Below are 20,289 nucleotides of genomic sequence, written 5' to 3' on the forward strand. Positions count from 1 at the left end.
ACGATGACACACAACTCACACAATAGAGAGAATGCAGTCCCCGAGGTCTATGAATTTGATAGGTGTTTTCCAGTCATCCATGGAAGAGTGAATGAGCAGGGTTCCATTCTGCAGTCCCAGCCACATGGTGGGTAACATGAGTTTCCTAATACCGTCATCTACGCTGTGCAGGCTGCTTGTTTCCCCACCGTCAGTCGCAGTTGAAAGCTTTTCTGATAAACCTTCACATTTTTCTGTTAAATGAAATTGGATGATAGAGATGCCATGGCACTTGAAGGGTCACTCTTGTCAAATTTTTAAACTTTCATCAGTAAGTATAGACATTAAGCTATCATTAGAGATTTTGTCTGTAGTCTGGTGATCGGACTGCCAGGATGCTTCAAGATTTAGATTGACAAAACCTGATCGCCGTTGAAACACTCAAAAGTTAAAGACTTTTCTTAAAATGATGTCAACAGTCGCACTTCCTGTTTTTCCCTTTTCTTATGCCATCGGCTGCTCAAATTAAAAAAAAAAATGGGCATATTTAAATTTTTAGTATATACGCAACTCTATTGACATATATTTGATTTTGTATTTGCTCCTGATTATTGGAATAAAACTTCAAATATAGCCTCAGGTACATTACAATAATGTTTAAACAATTAAAAATAGGTTGGTTTAGAGTTGTCCCATCGTTTCCCTCTAAATACTGTGTAAACTTATGAGTAGCCGATGATGATAACAAACCCAAATGATAGAAAAATGTCTAAACTTTTTTTATTTACAGTACAAAGTACCACACTGCACTTAAGATGAGCGCTCAAGAAAATTGAAACAATTTTGTAGTTAAAATATCTCAATTAACCCTTTCGCGGGCAGAGCGACGTTTTTGTCGCTTTGCGATACGGCTGCTAATGGGCAGTGCGACCTTTTTGTCGTTTCAGTAGCGTATTTTATTATTGCAGTTTCTGGTTAGCTAAATGCCGTTTTTTGTTTACTTTTTTTACCAATAACAAGCTACGATATAGTAGTTTCGGTTAGCCTCAAAAATTGACTTTGAGGTTGAAAAAAAAAACGATAGTTTTTAGCAGTGATGAATAAATAAACTTTCGAAGAAAATGAGAAAATTGTTCTAAATAATTTATCAACTTTTATTTTTCTTGGTTCGGTTTTAGCTTTTATTTACCGAATTTTTCGAGAGTTTGACTTTAGTTTCCTGTCATGGCGACTTCTAAAAGAACCTCCCGAGATTATTCTAATAATGCAAGTACTAGTACCGACATTACTAAGAGATTCAGAGCTGACAGAAGTCAGCTTTTTAGATTTAGTAGCAAGAGATGACAGTGAATCAGGTTTGGATTGTGATTGGAATGACTTTACATCTGGAAGTGACAGTGATGAAAAGGCTGGTAGCAGTAATGATGAGGATGTGAGTAGGGGTGATGCCAGTGCCTGGAAGAATATAACCAACATAAACAGAGATAAATCTCCTACAATTCAGCAGTTTATAGCAGTGACAGGCCCAGTATTTACTCCAGTAGATGCTCAACCAGAAGAGTATTTTGAAAAGTTTTTTGAGCCTGTCAATCCAAGAAGTACATCTTTGTGGGAGCTCTTTGTTACACGAATAAGTACATGTGCAAAGACTGTGATGTGGGCCTTTGTAAAGGAGAATGCTTTCGAAAATATTCGTAAATAGACAATTATTATGAAAAGCATATATTTTATGTTATACATTTTTATTTGTTTATAATATATATATGCCTATGGACATATACATGTATACATATGCACCTTTAAACATAGATATATGCACATAATAACACACAGAAAAGTGTATGACCCTTTTAAAAAAAATTGATTTTTTGGAAAATTAATTCGCCCATGGGAGTCTGATTTAGTTTTGAAAATTCGCCCGCGAAAGGGTTAAATGAAAAAGAACATTTTGGTATGTAAAACCCTTTGGTAGTACCGTACTTTTCGGACTATTAGCCGCTACTTTTTTCTGATGATTTGAGCCATGCGGCTTATATAAGGGTGCGGCTAATCTGTGGCTTTTTCTTTCATCGCTAGGGCGCATTAACCAGAATCTCCGGTTAGTGCGCCTCTAGCGGTGAAAGAAAATACGGAACAATGCCTAACGGTAGGCACTGCCTGTTCCATTAGGCACTACGTTAAAAAGCGTCGGTTAATACGAAACTGTGCCGCTCGGCACTGTTCCGTTTTAAAAAGTTGCTGCCGCGTTAAAAAGCACAGTCCTGAGTTCTGCGGCCTATACAAAGATGCGACTAATGTATTGTTTTATTATCGTCTTTTGGAAAATACAGCAGATGCGGCTTATATTGGGGTGCGGTTTATAGTCCGAAAAGTATGGTAAATAGTTTAATGCCTGTTGGCACTCATCAGAAAAAATAGTTAAAAAATAACAAAATCATATACATGTATCGGCAGTGGCTATATATAATCTGTTGGATATTCAATGTTTTTTTTTAAAGTATGCGTTTGGAATGCATAATAACCACTGCGTTTCCATGCTTGGACTAGATTCAGAGTCGACCTTTGCCGACAAATTTGCACCCTACTGTTTCAATAATTTGGAGCTGCACTTTATCGATTTTCCAAGACTAGCGATGCACTCCTAAAACAGAACTTGTTATAATAGACTTGCTTTCGAGACACGATCCATTTTCACATTTACTTCGTATACCTGTTGATTTAACTCAACCAAAATATCTGATCAGAATTTTCTTTATTATAAATAATATTAATATCCTTCTATATTAAAAAACAGCAACATAATTCTCTACTTACTATACAATTATTACTTCGACAATCGCATGACATTGGATTTTGGTAAAAAAAAAACTTTTCCTATGCCAGAAGAGTTAAGCGTAGAAAAAGGTCGGAACTGGTGCAGTGGGAACCTGTACAATCGGTGGATTCATTTATTTAATGAATAAGTTTATAAAATAAATAAAAATCTTATCATTTCGTATGAGCAACCTACGGTTGGCAACAGTAGTTACAATATACCATCGCATGGTAGTGTGGTGAAATGCGCTTAATTGTTTTACTTCCACTGGAGAGAGCTTAACTGGGTATTATCGATTCAAATCCATCAGCAGTAAGCGTTTCTGTGACATCGAATATTAGTCTCACTGCAGGTGCCATCGCACAAATTCTGCAAAGCGAAATAGCGTCGAATCTGCTCAGATTTCACCGCTTTTATGATTTGGAGTGGAAGAAATTCCGAATCCATTTGAAGCATGGAAGCCCTGTTAATTGTAGTCATTCAGGTGAGACTGATTATATAGAACATATTAGCTCAACATATGATTCTGCTGTTTTAACCATTATATCTGAAGAGTGCGATCAGACATGAAACTATTTAGTAATAAATAATTTTAAATACCATAATATAGTTTTTATAAATTTTTTTACATTTTAATCTATGTGACACTTTGAGAAATGCAAATACGAAATTTTGACAATATGACTGCATAATAAAAATACCTGACTTTGGTAGCACAAAAATTCACAATAAATGGGAACAACACGGTATCGAGAAAAAAGAGGAAATATATAAAGTGTACGAAATTGGAGCTGAGGCTACCTGAAGAGCTAGTGAGGCTGGCGGAGCTGCCCACAAACTTGATTGTTATTTTGTCACTCTCCTCTTCATTAGCGACTAATTGATCCTTCTTGGGAGCACTGTCATGGCTCTCATCTTCGGGAGGATAGTCACTTTCTGAAACACCTTTAGCAAACAACAAAGCTGGGTCATCCAAGAACATAAACGGCTAGTGCATTCATTTCCTGTAACTACCCTTTGATCATGCTAATCGGCAGTGTTAAAAGATGTCAAGAAGTCTCTAAAATCAAAAGACTAGATGGACCAACATTTGAATGCATTTCGATCCTCTGATGCTAACTCAGCGTTAGAAATGTTAAGAAAGGAATAAAGCAGGTAGGAAACTTGAGACCTCATAACAATTCAAGTGCTGCCAGCCCAACGCTACGGCAGCATTCAAGCACTAGTACTACTTCTTTTATATTGTAAAGATGTCTACTGTCCTCAATGAGAAGGATCACTCAGTCAATCTCAATGACATGCTTACTGGAAAGCCTCTATTTGAACGCCACCTCTATTTGACTGCCAATATAGAGGAAGGGTTGAAAATAGAGCACAATGGCGTTCAAATAGAGGTTTTACAGTATACACAAATCAAATTACTTCAAATACAATATTCAACACAAGTATCTTAATTCAAGTAACAGAAGATTGAACTACCCGAGTAGCGAAAAGTAAGTTACAACCTGAACACTGATATTTAATACATCCTGATGATAAGGAAGCAAATGATAGAATATACTGCGTCTGAAACAGATCAACAGTGAACTAAGCAACAACAAATGTAGAAAAGTTTACAATAGAGAGATATATGAAGGTATGTTCAGTGTCAGTTTAGAGATTGTGTAAGAATTTGCCATTTACCTGCTCCATCACCTGCACAGAGTGTCACAAACATATGAACCAGCAACACATGCGTGTATAACAGCCTCATGAACTAGGATAAACCATTAACTGTGATAAACATAAATAGTAGTATCATGCCATGGTATAGGGAATAGAGGGAAGACAACTGACGCAATGAGCCTTATGCGCTCTTATAACCGTAAACTATTATACGAAAAATAGCACTAGCAGGGTCTGGTACAGTACAGAGGGCAGACAACTAAAATGTACATTTGATCAACACGGCTATATTGACCAGCACTGACCAGTAAAATAAAGTTAAGATGAAATCAAATACTAAAGGGGTCAGTGACAACATAAGCAAGTGTTTATCACTAGTACTGGCACTGATAGTGCCAATACTAGGTTTTGTCACTGTTTATTTTCTGTGCTTGACATCTCAACTCTGATCGTGATGAGTACGCATTGGATTTATAAAAACCAGTAGGTTCATTTTCCTCAGAGCTACTGAAAATAGACTACTGGGAACAGACTATAATATGCAGTGTTATTGATCAACATACAACTACAGGTATCATCCTGATATTATATTATATTTTAAGTCAGGTATTGTAGATGAACCCAAGACACCTTCTGAGCCTAATGGGATAATAACACATTGGCACAGGATCTTACGTAAACACTGACTATCCTTTACACGTGGATAAAGTGAGTGTTTTTCACAGAAAACAACAAACTACGTAATAGATGATGCACTAGACAGCCTATAATATGAACCATATGATAACAATAAGCTAATACATCTGTACACATAGACATTGATGCATGTATATATGTATTATGACGGATATGCCATTGTGGACATACTACAGACAAACATACTGTGATAGACATACTAAGATAGATGTACTGGGAAAATATACTACAAGACAGAATATGAAAGACACTAGGTTAGATAAACTATGAATGAAATATCACAATAGAGATACTACCAAAGACACACACTGACAGATCAGATTTCTATGAAAGACATACTCTGACAGATTACATTTCCATGAAAGACATACTCTGACAGATTAGATTTCTATGAAAGACATACTCTGACAGATCAGATTTCTATGAAAGACATACTCTGACAGATTAGATTTCTATGAAAGACATACTCTGACAGATTAGATTTCTATGAAAGACATACTCTGACAGATTAGATTTCTATAAAAGACATACTCTGACAGATTAGATTTCTATAAAAGACATACTCTGACAGATCAGATTTCTATGAAAAACATACTCTGACAAATTAGATTTCTATAAAAGACATACTCTGATAGATTAGATTTCTATGAAAGACATACTCCGACAGATTAGATTTCTATGAAAGACATACTCTGACAGATTAGATTTCTATGAAAGACATACTCTGACAGATTAGATTTCCATGAAAGACATACTCTGACAGATCAGATTTCTATGAAAGACATACTCTGACAGATCAGATTTCTATGAAAGACATACTCTGACAGATTAGATTTCTATGAAAGACATACTCTGACAGATTAGATTTCTGTGAAAGACATACCCTGACAGATTAGATTTCTATGAAAGACATACTCTGACAGATTAGATTTCTATAAAAGACATACTCTGATAGATTAGATTTATATGAAAGACATACTCTGACAGATTAGATTTCTATAAAAGACATACTCTGACAGATTAGATTTCTATGAAAGACATACTCTGACAGATTAGATTTCTGTGAAAGACATACCCTGACAGATTAGATTTCTATGAAAGACATACTCTGACAAATTAGATTTCTATAAAAGACATACTCTGATAGATTAGATTTATATGAAAGACATACTCTGACAGATTAGATTTCTATAAAAGACATACTCTGACAGATCAGATTTCTATGAAAAACATACTCTGACAAATTAGATTTCTATAAAAGACATACTCTGATAGATTAGATTTCTATGAAAGACATACTCTGACAAATTAGATTTCTATGAAAGACATACACTGACAGATTAGATTTCTATGAAAAACATACTCTGACAAATTCGATTTCTATGAAAGACATACTCTGACAGATTAGATTTCTATAAAAGACATACACTGACAGATTAGATTTCTATGAAAGACATACTCTGACAGATTAGATTTCTATGAAAGACATACACTGACAGATTAGATTTCTATGAAAAACATACTCTGACAAATTCGATTTCTATGAAAGACATACTCTGACAGATTAGATTTCCATAAAAGACATACTCTGACAGATCAGATTTCTATGAAAGACATACTATGACAGATCAGATTTCTATGAAAGACATACTCCTACAGATATACTATGATAGACATACTCTGACAGATATACTATGATATACATACACTACGAACATATAAATACAAACATACACACATGTCACTGTAAGCATAATATCAAAAGCACTGAACGATACAATTCTGCCTAAATGCTCTATCTCCTGATATACTTAGTATGGGAGCAGCACACACCTGGTATAGACGCTATGGTGAGTATATGGGCATTGGGTACATCAAATGATTCTAGAATTTGAGCAGGGTTGCCAGCATTGATGACCTGAACTTTGCTGTTGCTGCCAGTAGTTGTGCACAGCCAGACAAGGGAGGTAAGCTTAGACATATCTGTTGACTCACTCAAGGTTCTCTGGTAGTTCTGTAATCAAATATCGCTATTAGCAGGTAAGCGTGAGCGTAAGTATGCATGAGCTATACGTACTAGTCACATAAGCTTAATAAAAGCAAAACCGAAATTACACTAATATTAAACTTGGCTCACTTTTGTGCAATTGCAATAATGTATATATATATTTATATATATATATTTATATATATATTATGTTGCCTGGAGGGGTCCACTGTATGTATATATATAAACATATATATATATATATGCATATATATATATAAATATGGTTTGCTCAGATTTGATGCTGGTGCTTTCGATTTTACTGTAAATCATACGAAACAATATTGTAGTGCAATAAACTTGCTTTATATTTATTTATATATATAAATATATATTTATATATATAAACATATATTTATATATATAAACATATATTTATATATATATATACAGTGGACCCCGCCAGGCGACATTAATTCGTTCTGGTGTTGAGATGTGAGGTGAAAGTGTCATATGGAGGGGCGTAAGAACCTATAGTAATTATCTAATGCGAACAGTTGGTAAAAACATCAAAATTATATGCACGTACTGTACATATTAAAAATCAGCAACAAAATAGTGTAGTAACCTTATTTACCTATTTAGTGGTTACGATCTGCAATGAAATATAACATTGCTATGCGCAGTACTGTATGGAGTTCTTACCTTCGAGACAGATGGAGTGGTTAAAAGTAGTGTGAGAGGGACATGGAAGCAACGCACTTGGTACACTAGACTTTTGTGATGCTACACAATTTAGGCTTTAAATTTACCTTGAATGAATTTAGCTTACTAAACACACACTTGAAGCTATGCTTTAATATTTTACTTAACTTCAATTTTGTCATCGTCTTAATTTTTTATTACCTATCTGTTTAAGGCTAAGACCGAGCGATGCTGTTCAAATTTGAAATTCGGAGAGACATGTTGATGCCGTATGGAGGGGAAAATGATGTAACGAAGGGCTAGAAAAACTTTGTGTTCCACTTCGTAATGCGAAAAAACTGTAAAGCAGGGCTGCCGCAATCCAGGGTCCACTGTATACAAGTATAATACGTACTATATACATATATGTTTATCAATATATTAATGTAACTTTTAATATACATTAGCATCTATATTATTAATATACTATTTTGTATTACTATGTATTTATGCCATATTCTTCAGATATGGGATTGCTAAAGAATTCAAGAGCATTGCATGTCACTGGCTATTAATATGAGCTATATTACCTCGCTATATATATATACTAAGTCAGAGACAGTGAATTTTACCACCGACAACCATATATGAACACTAGGAAGCACCTTGAGCTTATCATGAAACAGCATAGATACAGCATAGCATATTCTTTATTGTTGTAAATACACAGTTTAGTTTAAATAAATAGTTTAAATAAATAGTTTATGAAAGCCTTCATAATGATAAACAGCAAGCATGGATAGACAAGGTTCTTTCTTACCTATGAACCCACTTTGGTTGGATTCTGCAAACAATGCTTAGTGTTGGTGTAGCCAATCAGACGAGATATATTTGACTAAACTTAATGTATAACAAATAGATGAGTTTGCAAATATAAATGCAATTTCCTTACGGCCAAAATCTCAACTAGTGGTGCATAGCATGGGATAAACCATAAATTCAACCAATGATCACCCTTTCTTGATGTCATTGAAGAGCAGCGTTTGAAAACTGTGTTTTTACAGGTAAAGAATATCTTATCAAAGCATAATCTCTACTTCTGCATTTATAAACCAAATATAATCATTAAATCACATCAAACTGTCCTTTTTAGCAGATTTATTGTGAAACTGCAACATTGACATATCAATGCATTGAACCAGTAAACTAAAATCATGCCAGTTAAAAGTTGAGACAATAGTCTATGAAACCACTGCACTACAGCATGCTTAGAACACCTGCACTCCATTGGCAGACTAATATGGCATTAGAGAAGACAAAAACTTTTGAATAACCATCAGCATGTGGAGAATTGCCATGACCAAGGGTCTGCAACCATTTCCACCCAAAGAGCCATTTGGACCTGTTTTCCGCAGAAAAGAACGCAGTGAGAGCCATAAACCACCTTTGATATTTTAAATTAAAAAATACATAAATACTACATGTAACGTTTTTGTTTAGTTTTAATGCTTGTATCCCATGTTTACCCCATAAAACGACAAGGTGTGGTATGTATGATTTAACTGCTGAGAAAACAAAATGACACTTTTGCAAAGAACAATAAAATAGCTAATAATAACTTGATCGTAACGTGAAAATATTATGTTGTTTTTAAGGTTACTTTCAAGATAAATTGCATCTTCATGTTTAACTCAGTCCTTTTAACAAAACGCCGAACTTAAATTCTAACTGCAGCAAATGTCATACATGCAATGATTTTTGCCCAAATTAGCCTTACGCATCAATTCTGAGATGGCCTTTTTCTCTCTCATCTCCCTCTAGATATTTTTGAGCAAAGGCTGCGTGTTTATTCTGAAAGTGTCTTGCGACATTTGACTTTTTGTTTGTAAATTTCTCATTACATATTAAGCAAACTGGTGAGCCAGACTCATCAGCCGTGAAAGCAAACGAATCAGCCCACATAGGATTAAATGTTCTATTTTCCTCTGTCACTCTTCTTTCCTTAGTATTCGCCATAGTTTGCCTACCTGGCTAAAAAAATCAAGAAGTGTCATGCCGGCCGGTGTAATTTTGGCGGTTTTATTGACACATAAATAATGAGGCATAACAAGCGATAATGTTTGATTTATCACCAAAATTACAATTTTCTAAATTATATTACAAAATTTAATGATAAAACTTCTGTATTTTTATGAACTACTCAGCATATGGTAAAAAAAGGAAACAGGAGAAAAATCAAAAGTCAGAAGGAGCCGCAGTGAGGGAATGAAAGAGCCGCATGCGGCTCCGGAGCCGCCGGGTTGCTGACCCCTGGCCATGACTATAGACCTGAATCTTGCATGACTGACATCCAACTAGTTCTGATAGAAGCAAGTACCTTGAGGTGCTTGTCAAGCTGAGCCACATTAGGAGATTTAGAAAGGAGACCGTCGCTCGACTCATCAGCATCATTGACCGCGCTTGGCTGACCAGAATCTGAACTATCCGAGTAGAACATGCTGTGCGCTCCGACTATTGAACCTCCATCCCTTGTACGCCCTGCTGACCTGAACACGGCAGCAGCGCACCACAGCTGAGAATAAAAAGGCATTCAGAATACGAGAGACCATGGATCATGGACAACTGTCATGGGTTACGTCTACGCAATGACAGTTCTACTGGTTAGCCTAAAACATACTAAGAAATGCCTCTAAAACAATACACACAAATACAATAAACAGCAATAATGATACAACAGAAATTAATTGAATAAATACAGAATATGACAATAATCTATTCAGAGCAGCATTAGTTACAGACAATTTATAAATAAACACAGCTTGTCTTACTGCCTTAGCTATGAATCCTTAAATAGGCTTAAGTGTTGTGTTTCTAAAGTAATAATATAACCATAAAGAGTTGACAGTATTTTATAAATATTTCAGGACTATATGAAACTATTGCATTTACAGAAATTTAATAACAAATCACTTCAAGGGAATATATATTACTTTAATAATCTATGAGATTCTTTCTTTAAACCTGACGACTAGATGAGCAGTGGAAGATGATATGAATTCTATATATGTTTATCAATATTTGACGAAGATCTTTAAAAATAAATTTTTACAATTTATACATTTTTTTAAAATATTTAAAACAAAAGTTGATTGAAATTAAAGTTTAACGTTAATACAAAAATCATAAAATATATTCCTAATGTCAACTACTTTTTTTGCGAAAAAAACCATTATATATACTAACAAAAGTTTCAACTCCAGTCAAACCTCGTCATACAATGTGAATCTGAACCTATGTCGAAATTGTCATATATTGGAGCAAATCTTCTAAGAATACATCATGCTTCCTTTAATTCACTTCAGAGTTCGATAACTTGATGATTAATACTTCATGCAATTTACTGTGTATAGAGTTAAAACCACATACCAAAAAACCTCAAAAGACTTGAGCATCAAATATAGATTTTATATAATAAAACTAAATAAATAAAGTAATAATCAATAAAAAGTTATTATCTTATCACTCCATGTTGACAACAGCCTTATGAAGGTAAAATCTTAACAATGCCAAAAATGGACAATATGTAAGTAGAGTTGAGATAAATAATGGAGATAGAATAATTTAGATTACACAAACTTTAAATTGATAGAATTACTTATACAAATTTGAATTTATTTTTAATTTCCAATTTTATCATTAATTAGCATGACCACAGACTCCCCATTCATTTGCTTCGAGCTTTCCTTTCTCCGCATAGCTTTCATTTGCCTCCTCACAATAACTGCCAAACAGCTTTCGCTACTTAAAAAATAAAATAAATGTAAATAAAATTAAACAGAATTTTTTCCTTTCTAGCTCGGACTTTCATCAGTCACACTAGTCTTATTAAAATCATGATTTTAAAATTGAAAAGCGAAGCACAAAGCACCAAGAAATAGTATTAGCACGTAAATATGAGCCATGTGAAGAAGAACTGTGTGTTTATATGCACTGATTTACAAAACTACAATACGCACTTCAAAAACTTCGAACAACAGATGTTAAAAAATTACTTCGTATGTTGAGACATTTATTGGCTGCAATCTTATGTCCTATCTCGAAAAATTAGTACGTGATAAATAATTATATACGGAGGCTCGTCTGTATTCCTAGTTTGGAGTTGTGCTATCCTTCTGCAGTAAATGAACGCGATGCATTTTCTGTTCAGAATATATTTTTTGTTCAGAATATTTAGTAGACTGCTTCACTCTATGAATAAACTTTAAAAAAATTAGATGTCTGAGCCCTCCGTCTTCAAATAGCCTTTTCCAAACGACATGAATTAATTTATTGCACAGTAAAGACGTGATTACATAGTGTGTTGTAAGGCTATATGTTTGCAAATCCTTGCTAGAGAACATCCTTTTGAGCAAATGGGAGTAAATGCATAGATAATAACAAATATAAAATGATAAAATAAACAAATGGTGAATCATAACAACAAAGGCAGCTGTGTGCTCTATGTAAAGTAATTGATAAGTTAGCGTCTTAACTAGATAGACTAACCACACCAACTGACACAGATAAATTTGCTAAATCATTTCAAGCCAATATCGTTGTTACACGCGCACTGGGGGTGGGGAGGTTACAGATTAGTGTAAGACCTAATCGTATGGAGTGCTCCAAGAGCAGTCCTTTAAATGTCTTGCAACTGTGCGGGTGCTAGTGTTGGGCCGGTAAGGAGTTATCCGGTTTTACCGACACCGAGTGATTATCGGTGTCCGGAAAACCAACCATTTTCGGTGACAGCTAGTTATCCGCGGCCAGTTTGATATGATCAGTATTTACCCGTGAAAGCCTATCGGTAATAGTTATTCGGAAAGACTTTTGTATTTGACACGCTACAGCATTACCAGCGACGTGTGCGAGGGAGAATCTCCTGCACAATCAGCTGCTTATGAAAGAGCTCATTTGACGTCTTGCCCACAATCGTTATGTAACGAAATGAGAAAGAAATGAGACAAATGAAAAAGAAAAATCGCGCATTAATTGATATTATGGTTAATATCAAAAACGCATCTTTGAGGAACGCGCTAATCAAAAAGAGTCGCTCAGCGCACATTGGCAATCACAACTTTTTTCTCAGACATTCTGAAAACACAACACATGCGAATTATATTATAACTCTTTCTTCAACGAAATTACCATGCTTACCTATAGGTATCTAGTATTATATTACGTCTTACATTGACAAAATGTAAAACGTAATATACATTTTATATTTTATCAAATATAAAACGTATATTACGTTTTATATTTGATAAAACTCCCGTTTGATACTTGATACGTTTGATATATTTATACGTTTTATATTTGATTTATCCCCCACCTGCGTTATATAAAAATGGGCAGTAGGCAAGCTGAAGTTAAACACACACTGAAAACCATATACTGAACTACAATACCGAACTTTCTTAGTTGGCAAAGGATACCGAAGATGGTAAATACCGAGGATACCGACACCGGGAAAACCGATAAAAAAGTGCACGGATATCCTATCCGGCACTAAATTATATACCGGCCCAACACTAGCGGGTGCCCCAGCAGTGGGTCACTCTCGATGAGAGAGGAGCGGGCGGTGCCCCCGTATATGTAGGCCACGACAGTCACACGCTATGAATATTATGATACATACATACAGAGCCACAGTAACGCTATGACTGTGGCTTATGGACAGACGAACGGGCACGACTCTTATTATAGTAAAGACAAGTTATAAGTGCTCTGCATCTTTGTGCCCCAGCAATAGCATAGACCAAAGTCAAAAGCGAGTTACGATTGCTAATTGTATATACAGTGGGGATTATAATTAAGGGCAATTATTTTCATTCCAAAAACTTTATCGCTATAACAGGACAGATGGACAAACAGACAAACATTGAGATATATATATATATAGAATATAATACATACAGCGGTCTGTTCATCTTCGGCAGAGATGAGAGGCCTGCAATAGACTGGTACAGGGACAGTCATGTGAGATTCGTGATTGGCTGCCTGTGCAGGAACACTCCATCCATACGCCTGCACACGCCCATCATCTTTTGTCACATACGCATGCACCTGTCTGTACTTGTCTCTCCGTTCTGCTTCCTTCTGTTTCCTGCCCTCCTCACTGAGTCTGCATAGCAATCAAACAGATGTGAACATAACAATACATGATAGTCCCACCGATGGGTATGTTCATGGCCTGCTTCACATACAACTCATAATATAGTAAATTTAATTAATTCTTCAAAGAGATATCGTTAAAGATAAACTTACACAAAACATTGGTAGAAAGCATCGGTATTTTTCTATCATTTGCGATTGTTTTTGATGTTTGAGGTTATCTGACAGCCAGGATTTTTCAGGATTAAAATCGACAAAACGTTATCGTGATTAAAACACTCGGAAGAAAAATACATGCCAAGATCATGTCACTAGTTGAGCGGCAGCATGTCTCTATTGTTATCGATATCGTCTATTACGTTCAAGTTGCAGCGTTACACGTCTCTATTCTGTCAGTCTCTTTGCAACTATAGATGTCATAATCACACTTTCACTTGAATCTGAGTGTTCCAAAAAAGGATCTCATTCAAACTATTATATATCTCTATACTGGGTATGTCTACAAATACAAAAATCACATCAATTTGAAGCTGAAGGTCTTGGCTTTATATTTATATTATTTTCATTTGCATCACTTCAATGGTGTGAATTCACCTTTAAGAACTGTCGGAGAAGATACGCTTGTAGGCAGCCAGGCTTCTTAAATTCTAGCAGCAAATTTCACACAATTGTGAAAACATTCTAGTATTATACCGCAACTATTTACTATTAGTACAACCTTTTGACGCTATCATACTTAAAAGTTTAGTAATAGTTATACTTTAAGGCTTTGGTGTTTCATCGAAACTACATTAAAATAATTTTATCATGTATTTTATCACATTATATTAGAGTAAATCGATATAGAGACCACAGTGAAAATTACGACACACGATCTTCAACAGAAACCAGATATTGCGTACCAAAGTCGAAACCTTCTAACAACTACAGTCTCTGTTTATCATAGAATCCTTCATAGGAGCAACACCTCAAAAGTGTAAGTTTTAGGAAATGCATTCATTAAAGGATTGAATCTTCAAGAGTTTTCTGCTCTGGTTCAAGTCGAATTAAGCTACAAAGAATCAATATTTAAGGCATAGAAATACAGTGAATATGCCTGCCTCGCAACATCGTAGCTTCTTTTTAATAACATTGCTATTGTAGAAAGACGAAAAACTCCTGATTCCCATGGGAAACCATACAGGAAACTGAACTCAAGCTCACACTAGACACATCTGCTGCAGCAATCTGTGCAAACTAGTTTCTTGTTATCAAAATATCACTTTTAAAGGATTGTCATTTCTTATTCCAACAGAATTCGTTATAAACAGCTCTACCTATACTGCATATATCTGCAGATTGAGAGCAACCAGAGGTCAAGATATGATGAGGTCAACATATGAGATCAACAGAACCGTGGAGTCTGCATCACTTGACAAACTATCTTTTTATAATTCTGTAACAATATACAGAACATTCTTTTCTATCGATGGTAATATAATGATTATTTGAATACTTTGATTGATAACTTTATAAATATGATTTGTATGCTTCATGAAAGGTATTGATGACATATGTATACGGCAGTCACACATCATAGATCTGTAGCACTCGATGTATAAATATTCCATGATAAATATATCCATAAAAGTAGATGATATAATGTAATACAGAGAATATTTGATGATGTGATCCTACAGGAGTGATCGTAATTATGGAACCAACTTGCAATTATTTTCGTGCTCCTTGTCATTAATAGCATAAACTTTATTATCTCAGACCATACTTACTACACATATTAGAGAAGCAAGTTTTGCAGACACTCGGACTGCCACCAAAAGTATTCTCAAGAAATATACCCTAGGACACTTATGTATTCGCCTCATCTAACTTTCGCGTTTTCGCGGAGTCATCCTCTCGCGAAAATTTCATGTGCGAAACTAAACTATCATAACGAACGAGCGAAAACGCGAAATTAAATAGCTTTGTTCATTGATAGTCAGACCTGTATTCACTGGTTGCAAGTTGGGGCGGCTAGTGTTAGGCGACTAGTTATGAACACCTAGAGGTGTGGAGGGGGTGGTGTAAGCCCCCAACAGGTTTCTCTCATGTAGGGCCCCAGCCAGGCCGCTCATGTGAAGTTTTAAAAAATTTGTATCGGAAAGTATCAACATTTTTCTACTTTTTGAGATTTGTTTTGTTTTAGGTGATGTGACTGACGAGACGTTTTTAAATTAAAATAGGCAAAACTTGACCGCAGTTAAAACGCTCAGAAAAAGACATTTTTCTTTTGAGCGTTTTAACAAAGATCAATTTTGCGGATTTTATTTTAAGTTCATTCGAAGGTTTTTACGCTTTCGATGGGACATGGCCAAGCAGGTGTTTGGTAAAATTTGATCTTTTGCAAACCTTTATAAAAGTTGTTAACAAGAATATTTTGCCGCTGATGATGACAATAATGACGCCTAAGAACTACTAAAAGTTGATGTTTGTCTCTATGGCTTGGAATGAAGTGATATTCTACAGCGATAAAAACCGTGTCCATGGCCGTTGGGCAAATAAATTTTCGAATAAATGATGTTGAGGTCGAGTTATCTGAAGCAATTTATCATCGCGTTGGAACTGATCAAACAAATCCGTTTGAGTTAACTTTGTGTTTGAGATGAAATGTTACATTTTATCCGAGGGCGAGTTATTCGAGTTTGACTGTGCTTAGCCGTGAAATATTCCCAAAAAGTTGGGGCGGCTCAGCCAACCCAGAGAATACGGGTCAGTTGATAGTCCGAGAAGCAAATGGCAGCAAGCGATCAAATTGCATTATCGACATTGCCCACACCATTCTACCTGCGGTTCACAATTACAAACTAGACCCAAATTGAAATTCTTTTTATCGGTGAACTGAACCTGAGGAATCTAATTATGTTTGTTCCACTGCATTTATGTTCACATCACTATATTTTCGCACTCATCAGAGCTGCGAAATTAAGTTGCTGCGAAATTTTACTCTGTATGCTATTCACGAAACTAAATACTAGCAAAATATAAGTGTCCTAGGGTAATCTATTTACTGAGCACCCATTTTATCCTACCCTGTGATTGAAAAATGGCTGGCCAACTAAATATTGAAGCACTACAAATGCTCCAAAAGCCACCAATTTACTTTTACATAGTTGCATGTATACGTACGTTCCATAATCATGTTCGACTGACCTGATTTTCCAACTTATATAAACTTATTTTTTATTAAATTTTTTGTCATAATGCATAGATACTGCTATGTTATACCAAAGCAGGCTAAAAAAGCAAATATCAGTTAATATCTAATTATATTCATGTGTCAATCAATTCACCCTTAACTTTCCATTGATGTGTATTTTCCCATATCTTAACCTATATATATATATATTTATACATATATAAATATTAATATGTATATTTACATATTTAAATACATTTATTTTATATTTATATATAAAATATATACTTAGCTATATAAATTTATTTACATATATATAAATAATATATATAATATTGAATATACTGTATATATACATGTATATATACATGTATATATATAATATTGAATATACTGTATATACATATATATATATACATGTATATATATAATATATATATATTCAATATTATGCAACTCTAAAAAACCATATTAACAGCAAAATATTTCTTGACCCAAGTGAATCGATTTTGTTTCATAAAAACTATGTAGAACATCTTAATGGATATTATTTTATTGTCCGAGTCATCTTGAAACCTGTTAGGAGTGGTAAACTAATAAACTGTCATCCTCTAATACCGAACAGTGCAGAGAAATGTCTAACTATGACAATTTTATAAGAACTTCTGTAATCTTACAACAGCGTGACCTGAGTAGATCACAGTTAAAATAACCTTAAGCAATTACTGCAGAGATTGACCAATGGTAGATCACTTTGGCTTTTCAAGTAAAAAATGGGTATGCTAATCCTAGAGTCGTTATATCCATTGACAGATTCAAAACTAATTCTATGATAAGAAAAACAGACTCAACCTTGAAAACCTGTCACATAAGCCAACATATCCTCGCAACAAATTTTATTCCAAGCCATGTAAAAACATTTGCTAGATAATTCAGCTATTTTAATATAAAACTGATGCATAAATATACCAAATTTTTTATGATTGATTATTGAACAAAATCAACATGTATGTACACTGTGTGTACATTGTGTACACACAGTGTACACAAAACTGCATTCTACGCTAAAGGGCAGTGATGTGAAAAACCTTTCTGTTCTCACACAGAGCAGTCTGGTGATTTATTCATTGTGGTATGCAATATATGGCTGCTGTACTCTATGACTATTTCCGATTTCTTTACACGCTGACGACGCTGACAACATGTTTTAGACCAAACTTGTGGTACTTGTAATTAAGACCAAATAAGCCAGCCAGACGAAATATCTACAGCTGGGACAGTTACTTCTATAGCGCAATCAAACTACAGACCTGCCCAGCGTCACCATGTACCGCATTGACAATATGCTTCGTACAATCACGATGTTGCAAAGTTATCACCTCTAGCTATTACAAGAACCTTTGAAAGGCCTGATAAGTGAGACTATGCTAGTAATAAATGCTCTCTCTCATGTATCTTCTCCACAAGTTTGAAGCCTTGTAATATCTTTGCCAGAGTCATGAAAATCCACCATTAATTTTGCAGATCTGATTTTCTCTGTTATCAACTAAGACATGCTGATAAGGCTGTCAGATGTGATTTCACATGTCCAGTTATACTAATCACTATATTCACTGCAGTTTCATGCTTTCAAGATTTCCTTTCGGGAGTTGTTCTTCCTTCAATGAGTATTCCATGCAGTCAAAATCGATGATGCCTCACTCAAATTTCTTGATCTAATCAAGCTTGCCATTTAGTTAATAAACAAATGTAATTAGCTATGATAATAGTTAAAGACATGACCTTGAAAGCAAGCTAAATGATGTTTTGCCAACCGGAAGTCTTCAAATACTACAAACCACCCATACACTAAAAGACCAATTTTTAAAGATACACATAGGATAAGCTTCCTTTAAAAATAAAAAATCTTTATTTTGCAGAGTTCCATTCATTGAAGGATGCTGCTTAGGAGTGACTTTGAAGCATGAAATGCAGCGAATGGTGCTTATACATTTGCTATCTACACGTATATATAATTGTTTAACATACAAAAATTCAGCTTGAACTGGGCACCAACAAGGGTTTAGTCCCTGCAACTAGCTGCGAGCTAAAAGCGTTCAGAAAAGAATGGGGTGTAGCTGGCTAATGATTGACATGCCAGTGGATGGTATTGAACGGAAGACAAAACCGCATGGGTTTGCAAAGATTTCCTGATTGAAACATGGCATATGCATATTTGAGGCATAAGATAGCCCGAGGTCAATAAGATCAGAAAGGCATATACTCTAACCGAATCTAAAAGCCGTTAAATCGACTTGGCTCAGGTATAGCTGATCTCCAAGAAATGCAATTTGAAGAACAAGTGGACACAAATACACACAGTTTATTGAAGTTTTTGTACCATGCTCTGAGTGTCCCAAAACCTTTTAATAAAATGCCCTTTATATGACATCATATTCAAATTCAAATGCTAGAAATTAAGCATTTTCACAAGCCTAAATGTGCAAACATTAGAAAAAAACTTGCTTTCCTACCAGTATAAGCAGCCTTGACATTACTGAAAAACGCACTATTGAAACAGCTAAAAACAAAAATGGCAATTTGTGTTGTTCAAATCAGGCAACTGGCCTTTTTCTCAGAGGCCACCCACAATTCAACCAAATATGGCTACAAGTGAAACATGACAAACCATTTCAATGTCATTATTCTCTTAAAATCCTTCATCGATTGTAGACAATGTATTACGCTTGAAAGAAAGTAAATCACTGCTGAGCATGACAGGACAACTTCTGATTATGTGTACAATTCTGGGTGAATAGCGAGAAGGCGGATAGCCATGTTGGAAAAGGAATGTGAGGTGGGAGCAGCTTGGGTAAAATTCTGGTTAGTAAGCGACCTCATGCCCAATTAAATGCCATACCTGTCTGTAATGGCTACCGCCTTTGTTACGCTAAAAATTGTCACACAAGTATGTTAGAGGGAAACAGATAACTTAACGAAAGAACAACATAAAGCCGAAAGGGGTAACTTTAAGACCGCAGGATTAGAAGCTCGACTTGAACTCTTCACATCACTCTCACTGCTCACACAACGATATTCTAGACAGGAAACGACTTCATTGAAGTGACTTAAATTGACTTGAAGTGACTTAATGTAATG

At 35.0% G+C, this 20,289-nt stretch overlaps 1 protein-coding gene across 2 annotated transcripts in view; it reads right to left on the bottom strand.

Annotated features, from left to right (window-relative positions):
* The window catches only part of LOC137406626 (C-Jun-amino-terminal kinase-interacting protein 4-like), a 70,238-nt gene that overhangs the window by 16,898 nt on the left and 33,051 nt on the right, over nucleotides 1-20,289 (bottom strand). The window contains exons 16-21 of one of the 2 annotated variants that reach the window (XM_068093237.1): nucleotides 20,051-20,080; nucleotides 13,779-13,986; nucleotides 10,204-10,398; nucleotides 6,989-7,169; nucleotides 3,596-3,739; nucleotides 20-233 (exon numbers count right to left, since the gene is read on the bottom strand). In XM_068093237.1, coding sequence (XP_067949338.1) covers nucleotides 20-233; nucleotides 3,596-3,739; nucleotides 6,989-7,169; nucleotides 10,204-10,398; nucleotides 13,779-13,986; nucleotides 20,051-20,080 — 972 coding nt within the window. The remainder of the gene's footprint in view (nucleotides 1-19; nucleotides 234-3,595; nucleotides 3,740-6,988; nucleotides 7,170-10,203; nucleotides 10,399-13,778; nucleotides 13,987-20,050; nucleotides 20,081-20,289) is intronic. The other variant, XM_068093236.1, reaches the window with a different exon arrangement.

The sequence above is a fragment of the Watersipora subatra genome, chromosome 10 (genome assembly GCF_963576615.1).
Source record: "Watersipora subatra chromosome 10, tzWatSuba1.1, whole genome shotgun sequence".
NCBI classification, from domain to species: Eukaryota; Metazoa; Bryozoa; class Gymnolaemata; order Cheilostomatida; family Watersiporidae; genus Watersipora; species Watersipora subatra.